This window comes from Patella vulgata, chromosome 4 (assembly GCF_932274485.2).
Source record: "Patella vulgata chromosome 4, xgPatVulg1.2, whole genome shotgun sequence".
Lineage (NCBI taxonomy): Eukaryota > Metazoa > Mollusca > Gastropoda > Patellidae > Patella > Patella vulgata.
Window position 1 is genome coordinate 6,189,805 of NC_065882.2, and position 15,585 is coordinate 6,205,389.

The 15,585-nt window shown below is 35.1% G+C and overlaps 1 protein-coding gene across 1 annotated transcript in view; it reads right to left on the bottom strand.

The window, feature by feature from the left end:
* Positions 1–888: 888 nt before the first annotated feature.
* Positions 889–15,585, bottom strand: part of LOC126817372 (MAU2 chromatid cohesion factor homolog) — a 36,200-nt gene continuing 21,503 nt past the window's right edge. Inside the window, exons 14-18 of the mRNA XM_056100326.1 lie at positions 15,361–15,472; positions 12,100–12,190; positions 9,869–9,996; positions 4,786–9,211; positions 889–4,710 (exon numbers count right to left, since the gene is read on the bottom strand). Of these exons, the coding sequence (XP_055956301.1) occupies positions 9,146–9,211; positions 9,869–9,996; positions 12,100–12,190; positions 15,361–15,472 (397 nt within the window). The 3' untranslated portion in view covers positions 889–4,710; positions 4,786–9,145. The remainder of the gene's footprint in view (positions 4,711–4,785; positions 9,212–9,868; positions 9,997–12,099; positions 12,191–15,360; positions 15,473–15,585) is intronic.

Here is a 15,585-nt window from a genome sequence, read left to right on the forward strand (position 1 = left end):
GATATTTGAAGCCTGGCCAAACTTTTGTTTAGAGGTTGCGCCTGGACTCCATGTCATACCTATTTTGAGAGATAGGGAGAGAGAGATGGGGTTTAACATCCACTCGACAGACTAGGTCATTTTGGGATTAACATATGGTACAATTTTATTTCATTAATTCACATACACATAGGGAGGAAACTGGAGAAAACCCACGAGGTTAGACAGGCGACCCTACTCCCTATCACATACAAGTGGGGATTTGAAGCCACTCCACTTGACTCAATAACAGACCTTACGATGCAATGCGCACCCACTAACCATTTGGCCCCCCCAGCTTATTTTGATCTAAAATATTTGTCCACTCCCAGTCACTCAAACTGACATATGTAGATTTAAACAGGTCACAATTCTATGGAATACAATTACTGCTTATAACTGAGCGACGTTTCGACTAGGCAATGATTGTATTCCATAGAATTGTGACCTGTATACACCAGTTCAATTACTAAATGCCATTGAGACAATTTATAGTAGATTTGCTGTCATTTATGACAACTGACTACATCCTTTCATCAAGATCAGGTATGAACACAGAGAGAGAGAGAGAGAAATGGGGTTTAACGTCAACGCTCAACTCGACACAAACTAGGTCATTTCGGGACTAACATGGTTTAATTTTATTTCAATAATTCGCTTGCACGTACGGGTCTTTAGCAGTGGGAGGAAACCAGAGGACCCGGAGAAAACCCACGAGGTTGAACAGGCGACCCTACTCCTTGTCACCTACAACAGGGGATTCGAAACCCCGCCAGTTGACTCAATGACAGGCTTTATGATACAGCGCGCATGTGCTAACCATTCAGCCATCCAACCCCCCAGATATGAACAGAAAAGGCTAATAGCAAACTTAATTCATTCTTTATAAACAACAGACAATAAAATACATAGAAATCCATTTGTACACACCTACATGGAAATTAATTTGTACAGTATTTAGATCTAATATGGTATATATAATGATAATTTACACAACATGAGATGGTATGATGATATATTACATAGACCTACACATATTATAGGACTTTTCATTAATAAAAAATTAACAAAATTTACACATTACTTTGTACAGGGTATTATGAATGGTTGTTTTTTTTTGGTAATAATATTATAAATTATTAGCTGTTTAACTGATGTTTCACCGGTAGAGTCCTCGGACTCTTCGTGAAACAGGAAGTAATAGAACTCAGGAATTGACAGTACAAAGCCACCTGACCAATGTTAACTCTTATACCCAAACTTTAAGCCTCGGGGCAGCCCTAGTATATTGACCAACTGTCGAGACAGCTTTAGATTAGCCACCAACCCTAGGGACAGCCCTAGTTTAGCCACCAACCCTAGGGACAGCCCTAGTTTAGCCGCCAACCCTTGGAACAGCCTTAATTTAGCCACTAAACCATCAGGACAGCTCTAGATTAGCCACAAACACTCGGAACACTGCTATTGTAGCTGCCAGCCTCGCTCAGCCACCAAACCTTGGGGGACAGCCCTAGTTTAACCACCAACCCTTGGGGGACAGCCCTAGTATAGCCGCCAACCCTAGGGACAGACAAGCGACACTCACAGGTATAAATAAGACTAGTTCTTCTGGTGTCACGTATCTTCTTAGAAGATAAATAATAAACGTGAGATATCTGAAGTGACATTTGCAATCAAACCTATTTCCGATAAAGATTTTATAAGATTTCAAACTAATTCAAACCTATTTCCAATAAAGATTTTACAAGATTTCAAACTAATTCAAACCTATTTCCGATAAAGATTTTACAAGATTTCAAACTAATTCAAACCTATTTCCAATAAAGATTTTACAAGATTTCAAACTAATTCAAACCTATTTCCGATAAAGATTTTTACAAGATTTCAAACTAATTCAAACCTATTTCCGATAAAGATTTTACAAGATTTCAAACTAATTCAAACCTATTTCCAACCTATTTAAAAACCTATTTCTGGTAATTAAAGTTTTACAACTCTTAGTGGCTTAAACAAATACAGATATGCCTTTTGTTAAAGATTTTATAAGATCTGAAACTAATTCAAACTTATTTCTAGCAACTAAAGTTTTACAATTTAACTCTTAGTAGCTTAAATATAACTAATTAAAATGTATACTATATACTTAAAATGTAAGTATCCGATTCTGATAATACAGACAACTTTCACAAAATGCGTTTTAAAGATTTTATAAGATTTCTAACCTATTTTCGGTAATTAATAACTCTTAGCAGTGGGAGGAAACTCATGATGTTGGACCCTACTCCTCGTCACGTACAAGTAGGAAATCAAAACCACGTCACTCAACTCAATGTCAGATCATATGATGCAAATACGCACATGTTAACCATTCGCCGACTCCCTTTTTTTTTCAAGGAACAGGGGAAGTCAATATTTACACGTACAAGCGAACTAGGATTTCTTTTCTAAGTACCGTCTTATTAAATCACTTTATTATGCATTTGCGTAATTCTATCAGTGCCCTGAATTAGACCTAATTTGCCTGGAAACATAACTATTTGTCTTGTCTTCTATTATCATTTTCTAGAGATGGGTTTGTAAATATCTTGATCTAATAAAAGTGAATTTACATAAAAATATATATTACTGATATATTCTTCAAATAAACACATAGAAACCAAATAACTAATACCTCGAATTATCTTTATTATTTATTGTAGAGCTATCCTTATTATTTAATATACAGAGCTATCATGTTTGACTATCCTTATTATTCAATATTTAGAGCTATCCTTATTATTCAATATGTAGAGCTATTCTTATTATTCAATATGTAGAGCTATCCTTATTATTCAAAATGTAGAGCTATCCTTATTATTTTATATTATTTAATATTTAGAGCTATCCTTAATACTTAATATGTAGAGATGACCTTATTATTTATTGTAGAACTATCCTTATTATTCAATATGTAGAGCTATCCTTATTATTTAATATTTAGAGCTATCCTTATTATTCAATATGTAGAGCTATTCTTATTATTTATTATGTAGAGCTATCCTTATCATTTAATATGTAGAGCTATCCTTATTTGTAGAGCTATCCTTATTATTTAATATGTAGAGCTATCCTTATTATTTAATATGTAGAGCTATCCTTATTTGTAGAGCTATCCTTATTATTTAATATGTAGAGTTATCCTTATATTTGATACACAATTATCCTTATGAATATGTAAAAACGACATCCTTTCCTGTATAGATATTTTCCCCACTTTCACCGATAGTTTACAGAAATAGCAATCGCGGATTGAAGGCAGTTCACCTTTAGATAATAAAAGTTGACAAAAACAGAAACATTAACCAAGGTATAAAGTGTCTAGAGCAACAGATATTAGTTTTATCACCAATCTGTAGTATATAATTGCATTTATTTTAGTGTAAAATCGAATGAAGAGTTTACATTTTTTTTTTTTAAAAAAAAGATAAAAATTTCACAGAATTGTAACGGTAATTCTAAGTTCCCACTGTCGTGCGATGCGTTACGATAGTCATGTCCCTGTTGAGTCCACGATCTGGTACGATAATATCAACATGACTGACATCAATATATGAATATGATACGACCTGACAGGATCACCACGATTTCAATCCTAGCGCGAATTAAAAAGTACAGAATTAAATCGTCTTACTATTTACAGACATACCGAACTAAATGTACTGATGGTTAGTGCTAAATGATAAGGCCAGCTCAATTTTTCGTCATTAGTCACAAGATGTAAACAGGGTTAGCGCTAAACCCAACCCTAACCCTGGATCTAGCCCCAATGTTTAATTTAACCTCCCCAACAATCCCTTACTCTAACCTTATTTACATCTCTGCGACCTTGACAAAAATTGAGCTGGCCTTAACAAATAGATTTAGCCATGTACTGACAACTATATGATGATCATAAAAACAATGTCAGCATTTCCAACATTAAAATTCTTATATACAAGCAGTTAAAATTAAAAAAAATATATATATCCCGTTTAAAACAATACATTCTTAACAAAGATGATTAACTTTAATATCTGCAGCCTAAGGCCTGTTTTCAACGTACGTGTTTCTGCCCGGTTACATGGAAACGTTCCAATTACATTTGCATTACAGTGACATTTTCGTCGGCAATACGCATACATGGAAATCAGGCAAAAGATGCATGCTTGTCAGAGACGATTAATCTTCATATCTGCAGTCTAAGGCCCGTTTTCAATGTACGCGTTTCTGTCCGGTTATATGGAAACGGTCCCATTATATTTGCATTAGATTGATATTTTCGTCGGCGAAACGCATACATAGAATACAGGCGAAAGATACTTACTTGTCAATCAGTATGAATAATACAAGAACCAAGTCAACTGAATACATCAGAGCACAATAAATAACATAATCTGATGAAAACACAGATCTATATTTCATTTCGTTTGTTTTTTTACTTTCGATGGCCTACACTACATGAAGATCTGACCAGTAATAGTGGGAGGTTGCCTCACGGGCCGTAAGAGCAACGTTTGACCCTATGATGTTAGTCATTCAATTAATCAATCAGCGTTTGCTTTTAAAATGGCTCTTTGAAAATACAGCTTTTGCTTTGTTTGGTTTTCTATCGCTGCTGAGGCACACAACGAGAATCTGACATGACAGACCGTTCCATTGGCTAATCCCTCGCACCTCACACAACCCAGGTTATTGAACAACTCTTCCAGATCCTGAGTAGTGAAGACAACCCAGGCTAATCCCTCGCACCTCACACAACCCAGGTTATTGAACAACTCTTCCAGATCCTGAGTAGTGAAGACAAATAAAAAATTTAGATTATAACAAAAAACGAAATGAAATAAGATCTGTGTTTTAATCCGATCGTAAATAACACTGACTGAATCGATTAGTTATACAAAATAAAATCATCAAAAATTCAAATCAAATGATTCAATTAATTACAGCCAAGAATTATAGCACAGTCTTAAACTACTGAGGCCTGTTTCACGAAATTTTAACTAAAGATAAAATCCAAATTTTAGTAGATACTTCAATTTTGATTGGCTAAGCACTAAAATCAGTCTAATATTATCCAATCAAATTACTAAAATTTGGATTTTGTCTTAGTTAAAATTTTGTGAAACAGGCCCCTGCTCTCGATGGTGCTTCATATCACCAGAGTCACATGAATATTAAACTGTCAACTAAGGAAGGCTTGTATACTAGTTCTGTGATTTGGGCATTTCGAGATGATCTGGGGGCCATTAGTTTTAGGTGTTTTTAAAAAAAAAAGCTACAAAATCCAATGTTAAAAAAGATGAATATTTTCAATTTTTTTCAGAACAAGGGTAGTCAATATACACAGAGAATCTCCTACGAGTCTTTTTTGATATCAAAAAAGACGAGTAGGAGATTTTACTTATCACCCAATCCTTTCTTACATGCACATAGATTTCACTTTTACTGAACCTGATTACATTACGGCGTAGTGATACATCATTTTTTGACAGCAATTCAACCACGGCAAAGTCCTTTTTATTGACCCAGTGTTTCCATCAAGGCCAATTAAATAAAAATTGTTCTATTTTATTAAGAAAGAAGTAACTTTTAATAAAAAAATGAACTGTTCTTTGAAAATAAAAAAAAGTGGTTCCTTTTTGATTGACCAATCAAATTCATGTAAAGCGATAACTCCTCAGCAGTTGATTATGAAATTTATCACACAAACGATATCTACTGTAGAATGTATTATTGGGTGATATATTAATTTACCAGGGGTTTTTAATCAAAGTTTGATCAAGGGGCACAACGTCTGCTTAACGTCTTATTTGTATTTTAGTTTATATATTTTATTCCTATATTTAATTCCTGTACCATATATTTTAAAGCGTACCCGAGCACTTAGTCGTGCGATATAGAAATGTACAATAATGATACTAATAATCTTTTGTTCTTAGTACTTTCACAAATTGTTCAGAATCTGTACAAACAGAATCATAACGACCCACAGGAAACCCACGAGGTTAGACAGGTGACCCTACTCCATGTCACATACAAATGGGGAATCGAAACCGCACCACTTGACTCAATGACAGACCTTATGATCTAAAGCACAAGCCTTAGACCATTCGGTCACCAAACCCCTTTCGTTTGAAAACAGATATTACCATCCCTGTAACGACGTAACCCCCACCCAGTTATTATTAAAATGTATTTCCATCTTTAAATTTATATGTAAAGAAGTAAAAGTGTGAAGGGAAATTTTATAACTCGACTTATGAACTATTCAATAATGCTGCTTTTTCCACAGTTGATTAGTCTACCAACAAATTACAATGTACACAAACTACAAATAAACAAAATCCAGTCACCATGCTGTTGTTGTTGTTGTTGTTGTTGTTGTTTAAACATACATTATGCAAGAGGTAAATCTGCCTAATGCAGGTCTTAGTTTAGGCCGGAAATGTTATCTAAATTATTAATCAGACATTAATTAACTTATCCAGACCATAATCATCTCTCGATCTTATCGCTAGCCTATGACATTTACTGAATTTGAATACATTTTGTGATGGATGATTAAACGTCAAAATGGATAATTGAGACTATCTTTTTATTGTCCTGACTTTAGAAATGATGATCGAGGCTAGGCCAGAAATTCAATTGTTAATATCTTGGTTCAGATTGGAGCAATTTGACTGAAATTTTAGCAAATTCTATTTAAATTATCTATTGTTAAACTATTATAGCGAGAACTGTCAGTTCTTTATCTAATCTCCCATAACTCCCCTTTAAATAAAATCACAAATTTGTTGATGTAAGTGAATTTCAATTTACGTTAAGTAAGGAATTAATTCGTCAGTCATGGATTTTAATAAAGAAAAGATAGCGAAATGAAATAAAATGGGGTTTAACATCCTACTGTTCTGAACTGTCTTGGTTAATGAAGATGGACTGTGATTACAATAGCACTATGAGTAGAGAAAATCAACATCGGTTTCTACATGTATTTTATCAACATGCCTACAGCATGACTCTGAAAATCACAGACTCTATAAAAGTCAATATTATTAGGGTCATATAAAAAACATATTCCGGATTTCACCAATAAAAAGGGCTACATGATCCGTTTTATTTCAAAACACAAAAAAATAAGACCGTATCTAGTTTCCCAAATCTGAATGGATAAATATTTAAAAGGACAATATACAGCCATTTTCAAAATTGTTTGGCTTGCCAAAACAAGGAGTAAGAAAAACATGCAAAAGAGTCCACTTGTTTTCAAAGTTATATACTCAACAATTAGGTTACCTTTAATCAATGTCAATCCTGGACATTCAGCACCTGTCCTAGACTTTGTTAGACACAAATGATCACACAACATTTATAATATAATAATTTTTGTTTAACAAAGTCAGGGGTAATTGCTGTATGTCCAGTCTTGTCAATAAAGCTATAACATAGTCAATCTGGTTAAACACAGATCCTATTTTGTTTCGTTTTTTATAGTTCAAAATTTCGTTTTACTGTCTTCACAACACTAGGATCTGGAAGAGTTGTTATATAACCAGCGTTCTGATTAATATGTGGGATTACCCAATGAAAGGGTCTGTTACGATGAGTTCTTAGCGTGCGGTGCACAGAACTGTGGTGTAGACCATCGAAAGTATAAAAAGACGAAACGAAATATAGATGTGTATTTTTATCAGATTGTAACATAAAATGCTTAAACTGGTTTTAAAAATAGGCTATTTGATGTCAAATCAAACCATAGATAATGATTCCACTGATTGAGGAATCCTTTTAACCCACAATATCGTGATAGCCCACCACAATATCGTGATAGCCCACCACAATATCGTGATAGCCCACCACAATATCGTGATAGCCCAGGCCTGACAATATACCTGACAAAATGTCAGGCATTAATGAAATAGTACCGGACATTTTTTAATAATATCAATAAAAAAGACAAATCAGTGCTGGACAAAATGACAGGCACCAGAGGTTTATTGCCTGACAACGTCTGAATCTGTGCCTGACATTGTCTGTGACCGGTGCCTTATTTCCAGGCTTGGACTGAAAGCTGAATCTCTATAAGATATATTAGTCCAAGTATGGTTCCGTTCAGTATTAACAATATTGAGATGAATTGAAAGACTATATATAATTTTCGATAACATATACATTAATTTTTGGATTCTCTTTTGGTGCTTTTTCAGATTTCTAAAAATTGTTAATGTATTTGAATATTGGTTGATTTTACTGAATCAAAATATAAAATATTTATTATTGGAGACAAAAAAAAAAAAAAAAAAAAACTTGTTAAATTTCATTAGTTTTAATTGACAATGAATAATGGAATCCCCCTTATCCCCCCAAAATCTGGTCTGAATTATTTGATTGCAAATATCCTCACAATAAATAGTCACCACAAAAACCTCAAGAAATAAATGTATCCCTAGTGAAGAGTATACAAGCATTAAGGATGATGATACACACACACACACGAACGCACGCACGTGCTATGATTAAATGTCTGGTATGAATTTTGTTGGTTACGAAAGGAAAACATCACAGTCAATGTATGTGAAGAAATTCCCGCTTTGTAAAAGTCACAACCACAAATTTTGACGATCTTTACTATTTCTTTGTTTTCAGTATTTCCTGACGAAAATCCTTAGGATTCCACATTTTCTATGTTTTTTTTTTTAAAAAATAATCAGGAAGTTATAATCACCATGGCAACTAACTCATCATTTCATTTAATTATCTCGGTAGATTGCATTTCTCTTCAGTTCTTCTTTATTTCACTTTGAGCACTTTTTTTTTTCATCTCGCCATCCTGTCACCATGGATATTAACCGTTCACTGTAATTAACCGCCTCCTCACCGCGCGTTAACGCAGCTCCGTAAACTAGTGTATATCAGTCCAGTATATAGAATACACAAATACACTTTATAATCGTCTGTTCACGAGAAGCGTCGTCACAATTTCTCCGTTTAGCACATCAGGTTTACCACTCCTGATGGTCCGTGTATATACGACGACGCTGAAGAGCCCGGGGCAGTGAGTTCCATTAGCCAATCAGCTAATTGGGTTTTAAAGAAGGATAGACATTGGTTGTTACAGCATTCCACTAGTACCAACAGCACTACTACTCAGATGAAACGGACATTCGCCGTCTGTCCACTGAAAAATTAAATAGCGAATAAATTGAAATAAAATGGGGTTTAATTTCTTAATCTTCTGCGTGAGCAGGGGGCTGTGGTCTATTCATATTTTTAATTCAAACTGTGAAGGAATATTTTATGTACATGCACTGTAACCCACGTATCATTTAATCTTGCGTACATTCACTAACAAATCTTTGTTTAAAATTTCACAAAAATTGTCTAAAATTACCCCAAATCATCTCATTTGTACCTGCGTCCAGTTTAAAGTTGGCCATTTAATTTTGGTAATGAGTGTCCAATTGGCAAGCATTTAATTTCCTGACCACTGTTCAAAATAACTCATGCTCACATGATCTAAAGCCAATGTGTACACGGGACCTTGGTTTTTCATCCTTGTTAGTGAATTGAAATGAGGTTTAACGTCCTACTGTTCTGCTCCAACTGGGCTAATGAAGACAAGCATATGCTATACTGTGTGTTATAAGGGAAATTTTGCCTGGGCAGCAGCACTATGGCCCACTCTTATATCGAAATCCAACTGCCAGAGGATCCTTGTCAGGCCCTGATAAGGGAAAACCACGCCGAAAAATCCCGTTGAACTTTCTTGGTAAAGCCAGGAGCTAACCTGCAACTACGCCCCTTTCGGAATAGAACATGTATATAAATATATTACCTGTATTAGTCCATGTTCGGATAATTGGGATGATTGAAAATGATCTTTAAGTAGTGACTGGGAGAAATTAGTATGCATCATATAACCTTCTTCAGCATTTACATTATCACCAGATAATCTATATAAATCTATAATAATAATAATAAAACAACCATCTCTACATTATCTATAATATAACAAGATTATACAAGCCTTGAAATAACTGCTAAGGTTCAGCCTGACATCATGTCAGGCTGAACTGATTTTCGGCCAGACATTTCAGATTTTCAGCCTGACAAATACTTTATAAAGTATATTAAACCAAAAAACTGTTGAAATTTACTATGTTTATATATATTATTATACATACATTTATTAATAAAATAAATTGATGACTCACATACAACCTTGAGTTTTAAGTTTTTATATGTATATGGAATACAACTTTATAGTTCATATAATAATGTCATTAATCTCTTTGGTGGGGCTGGGGACTAAATCCTAAAAACTCTGGTTAAGATTCAAATTTAACTAAAGAATAGACATCTTGAGTTGTCGTAAATGGTTCAAAATCTGCCAAGTCATTTTTGATCCACTTTTCTACGGTTCGTGTTTGTAATTTTCGAACTGGTGACGGCGACGGCCCCCGTTTAGAAGTGTCTTTATGAGAGACATAAGACACAGTACCAGTTTTTGAATTTTCTGGAATGGTCCCACTAGCCAGGATATCCGTGTCCGAGGGTTGGGAAAAGTAAGAAGTTATTTTATTCGACATGTTTTCACGGCTCTTCTATTTACATTCACATCGGAAGTGTCCAACAAAGTGAGATATTTTCGTATAAAAAGTCTGTCCCTAATTACATCCATAGTCAACTTGAACATTTTCTTGTAAACTAATTTTAAAATATTATTACTTTTATTACTAATAATTTATATAATTACATGTAATGTAAGGTGTGATTTAGAGCTAATAATATACGAAAGTAACACAAAGCTAGCTACGAGACTCGAATAACCAGTGTAAAAGAGCCGATTCTCAATATTATTCATTATTTTATCTTCACGCGGCCGAGAGAGATACATGTATAAATAGTAATATTTTTATTATGACTCGGGTCGTTGATATAACCAGCGTAAAAGAGTCGATTCTAAACATTATTGAAGATTTTATCTGCACGCGGCCGAGATATAAATAGTAACATTTTCACTATGACTCGGGTCATTGATATTTTTGGTTCTGGACTTTCGAGTCTAATAATAAATAGTGATCGACTCGAATATTTTTGACTTAATGTTTTACAAAAACACGGTCGGACAATTATGTCCGGACGAAAGGCAATTTGGCCTGTCAAAAGGGGTCAATTCGCCGGGACATTGTCCGTGTCCGGACGCTTATTTCAGCGCTTGACAAGATATAACATTAAAACAACCATCATTATAGCATCAACAATGTTCCACCTTTTGTAAACAATAAATCAATGAAATAATAACAGGTTGCCAGGCAATGAAACATAAACCTACAGCAGCTATTTATTCATTTGTATTTAATGAGAGTGTTACAAGACACTGATATCAATTTCATACAAATCAGATGATAACTTTTGTCTTTCACAGGGTTCAAAAAGTGAATCAATGGCCATTACAGAATTTTTTAAATTTTATAGGCTTCCTTGTTTTACAAATCTAAATAACGTATATGAATTTAATTAAAATTGGATAATAACTTTAGTCGTTAAAGCGTTTACAAGTTTCAACAAGGATAATAACTCTAGAATTAATAAATAGAAATTGCTGAATTTCAATTGGCTTCTTCGTTTTACTAATTTAAATAATGCATATAAATTTTATACAGATCGGATGATAACTTTAGTGGTTAGAGTGTTCAAAAGGTTCTACAAAGTGAAAAAGGACCGTAACTCTAGAAGTAATAAACAGAAATTGCTGAATTTCAATCTGCTTCATCATTTTACTAATTTAGATAATGCATATCAATTTAATACAGATCTTTAGTCGTTCAAAAGGTTCTACAAAGTGAAACAAGGACCATAACTTTAGAAGTAATTAACGGAAATTGTTGAAATTAAATAGGCATCTCCGTCTAGCTAACGTAAATAAAGTATATAAATTTCAAAAAGATCTGATTATAAATGTAGTCTGTAGAGGGGTTACAAGAAATTGTGGACGTTGGACAAAGGCGACGACAATAAATAACCACATTTCCATGCGGGCAAATAAAAAGGATAGGAATTTACCTTTTAATAACGAAGAAGCCCATAGCTGTACGTGTACATCGGGTATTTTACCAGCTAACTGCATGGCTGGCGTCACCATATTCATTGCTTCCTGTAAATACATAGTTATAAACATATAATATAATCCTAATAAGACATATAGAAATAGATTTCACTAAAAATTAACACACTTATATGGATATACTACTTCTGAATTTTATTAACATTCTAAGTTTCAATACACATACAGGTATCGTTATCAAGAAAATAATCATATAAATATATAAACTACATAATATTCATTGCTTCCTGTAACTATATTATATACTATTCAAAAAAAGTAGGGGATATTTGATTTTGGGGGCATAATACTAAAATATGCAAATGACTACGAAAAAAGTCACTATAGAACCTAACAGAAGAAACATTTCCAGTTACATGTGACGCCCAAACGCACCAATAGCTACCGCATGGAATGCAGGTGATGCTTGGGATCATCATGGGGGTCCAACCCAAGATTTGCACGACTCTGACTTTGAATGTTACAGTCATTGTGGCATTGAATTCCAGGGTGGAAACATCAGTTTAATTGTTTTAGTGACCAGAAAACAAATTTTGATATGCGTCGGCTTACCCAAAATTAAAGGTTACGTGCCCTTGGCATGCTACAGATCGGCATAACACAGGCGGTTGTGGCGCGGCCGATGAATGTTTCTCAGTCTGTCATAAGCAGGCTATGGTCCAGATACCGTGATACACAATCTGTACAGGACAGACCACGCTCAGGTCGACCAAGGGCGACAACTCAAGCCCAGGATCGATTTATCCGTACCTTGGCCTTGAGAAATCGTGTCATCACAGCAAATCAGATCAGCGCTCGTCTTCAAACAGACACTGGTGTGAGAGTGAGTGGCCAGACGATTCGGAATCAACTGCATAGGGGTCACCTTCGCGCCCGACGTCCTCGCGTGATCCCTTGTTTGAGAGATCATCACATTCAGGCAAGATGTCGTTGGTGTAGGGATCGTCAACACTGGGATAATCGACGCTGGAGCAATGTGATGTTTTCAGATGAGTCTAGGTTCACTGTTGATTTTTTGGACAGACGTAGGAGGGTGTGGCGTCGTCGAAACGAGCGCTTCCAAGACGTTAACGTCATCAGACATGATCGATTTGGGGGTGGTTCTGTTATGGTGTGGGGAGGCATCACTGTTGCTGGAAGAACGGCTTTACATGTTGTTGCAGGGCGTGTTACAGGCCAGTACTACCGGGACAACATCTTGGCAGTCCATGTTGTGCCGTTCGCACGACGTCATGGCCGCCGTTTCATCTTCCAGGATGACAACGCAAGATGTCACAGGGCCAGGATCGTTACAGGTTACCTCCAACAACAGAACATCACCACATTACCTTGGCCAGCACTGAGTCCCGACCTCTCCCCCATCGAGCATGTCTGGGACATGCTTGGACAGAGGTTACGTCAACGTCAACAACGTCCTGCCAATGTCCAAGAACTTGCTGCTGCGTTGCAACAGGAATGGGACAATCTGGACCAAAATGACCTTAGACGTCTCATTAGGAGTATACCACGTCGGATCAATGCTTGTTTGGCAAACAGAGGAGGATTTACCCGTTACTGACTTGGTTGTGATGCTGTGGTAATTTTGCTGTTTGACCCCGGGTATCATTTTACCCTTATAATGGTCAGTCTGTGCCTTACTTAGTCTAACGATCATTTGGAATAAATCGATGAATGTGAACTTCATTTCATTTTGTCATTTGTTTCTTCGTCAGTTTCATTAGGTGACTTTAATAACACTTAAAAATCAAATATCCCCTACTTTTTTTGAATAGTATATAAATATATAGTTAAACATAAACATATTCTATTCATCCATAAAATAAATAGTAATATAATATACAAGTCTGGACATTAAACATACATTATGCAAGAGCTAAATCTGCCTATTGCAGGTCTTTCTTTAGGTCTGAAATATTTTCTAAATTATTAATTAGACATTAATTAACTTATCCAGACCATAATCAACTCTCGATGGTATCAGATTTTTCCGATATTAAACAGATTGGAACAGTTCAGCCATATTTTGATTTAAGCTAAAAAATGGAGGAGCGAGACTTAGCTTTAAACAACCAGTACGGTGGTTGAAATTATTGCACACGTCTTGTCAAACCTTCAAAGGCTAATATCTTCGCTCGCAATAAAGTAATTTGAATGAAATTTTCAAATTATTCATTTTACATTAGCTATTTTCGAACTATTATAGCAAGAAATGCTAGCTCTTTATCTAAATCTTGCATAATGTATCCATTTGAATCATTTTTGGACCAATATCTTTTTATAGCAAGAATGGCTAGCTCTTTATCTAAATCTTACATAATGTATTTTTAAGCACCTGTCACAGACTTCGTCGTCCAGTACAAGTTATCACACTATGTATATACTAGTCTGTCACATTGTCCGATATAAATTATAATATACTGGTTGTGAGACAAAGTCTGACAGGTGCCTTATGTCCGCACTTGCTATAATATGTAACAAATTCGATAAAAAACCCCAGTGGTTTCCAGTGAAATTCATCACGTTGTGGTCATCGACACTGAGAAATAGCACTTGACAAAGATGAATGGAGAGAGAGAGAGAGAGAGAGAGAAATGGGGTTTAACGTCCACTCGACACAAACTAGGTCATTTCGGGACTAACACATGCTTTAATTTTATTTCAATCATTTGCTTGCGTGTAGGGGTCTTTAGCAGTGGGAGGAAACCGGAGGACCCGGTTGGACAATGTACCAGAGTAAACCCACGAGGTTGAGAAGACGCCAAATATGCTTACACAAGGGATCGAAACCACAACTGCAAACTGGAGGTGACCTGCCATCTAGAGCTCAAAACTCTAGACCACTAGGCCATCCACCCCCCCACTCCCTAACCCAAGTGGTCTATTTTTAGACTTCGACAAAATCTATATCAACGTTTTACATGTACTTCAAATATTATGTCCCTAAACATCACTTTACTTGTCAGCCATGGGAAACGTCTTTACAAATCCTGAGATTCGTCTCGGTCAACACTGGAATTTGAACACGGAAAATTCTAGTTGAGCGTCCAATGCATACCAATGATAAAAATATATGAACTTAATATGTGATTGGCTAATAATAAAACTACATAAACTATAAACTTACTCTGTGATTTGCCAATGATAAAAATATATGAACTTAGTATGTGATTGCCTAAAAACTATATTAACTATAAACTTACTCGGTGATTGCCCAATGATAAAAATATATGACCTAACAGCACTAAAGAACAGGACGTTAAACGATTTAAATCTTCAGCATTGGCCATCTTTAGCGTTTCTCTGAGGTAGCGTCTGAAAAATAAGAATCAACAGATGTAAGTAATAAAAATAACATAAATTATGTCTTAAATGAGGCAAGTCTCTAAACTTAATATCAATCTGACTAAAATACAGATCTATATTTC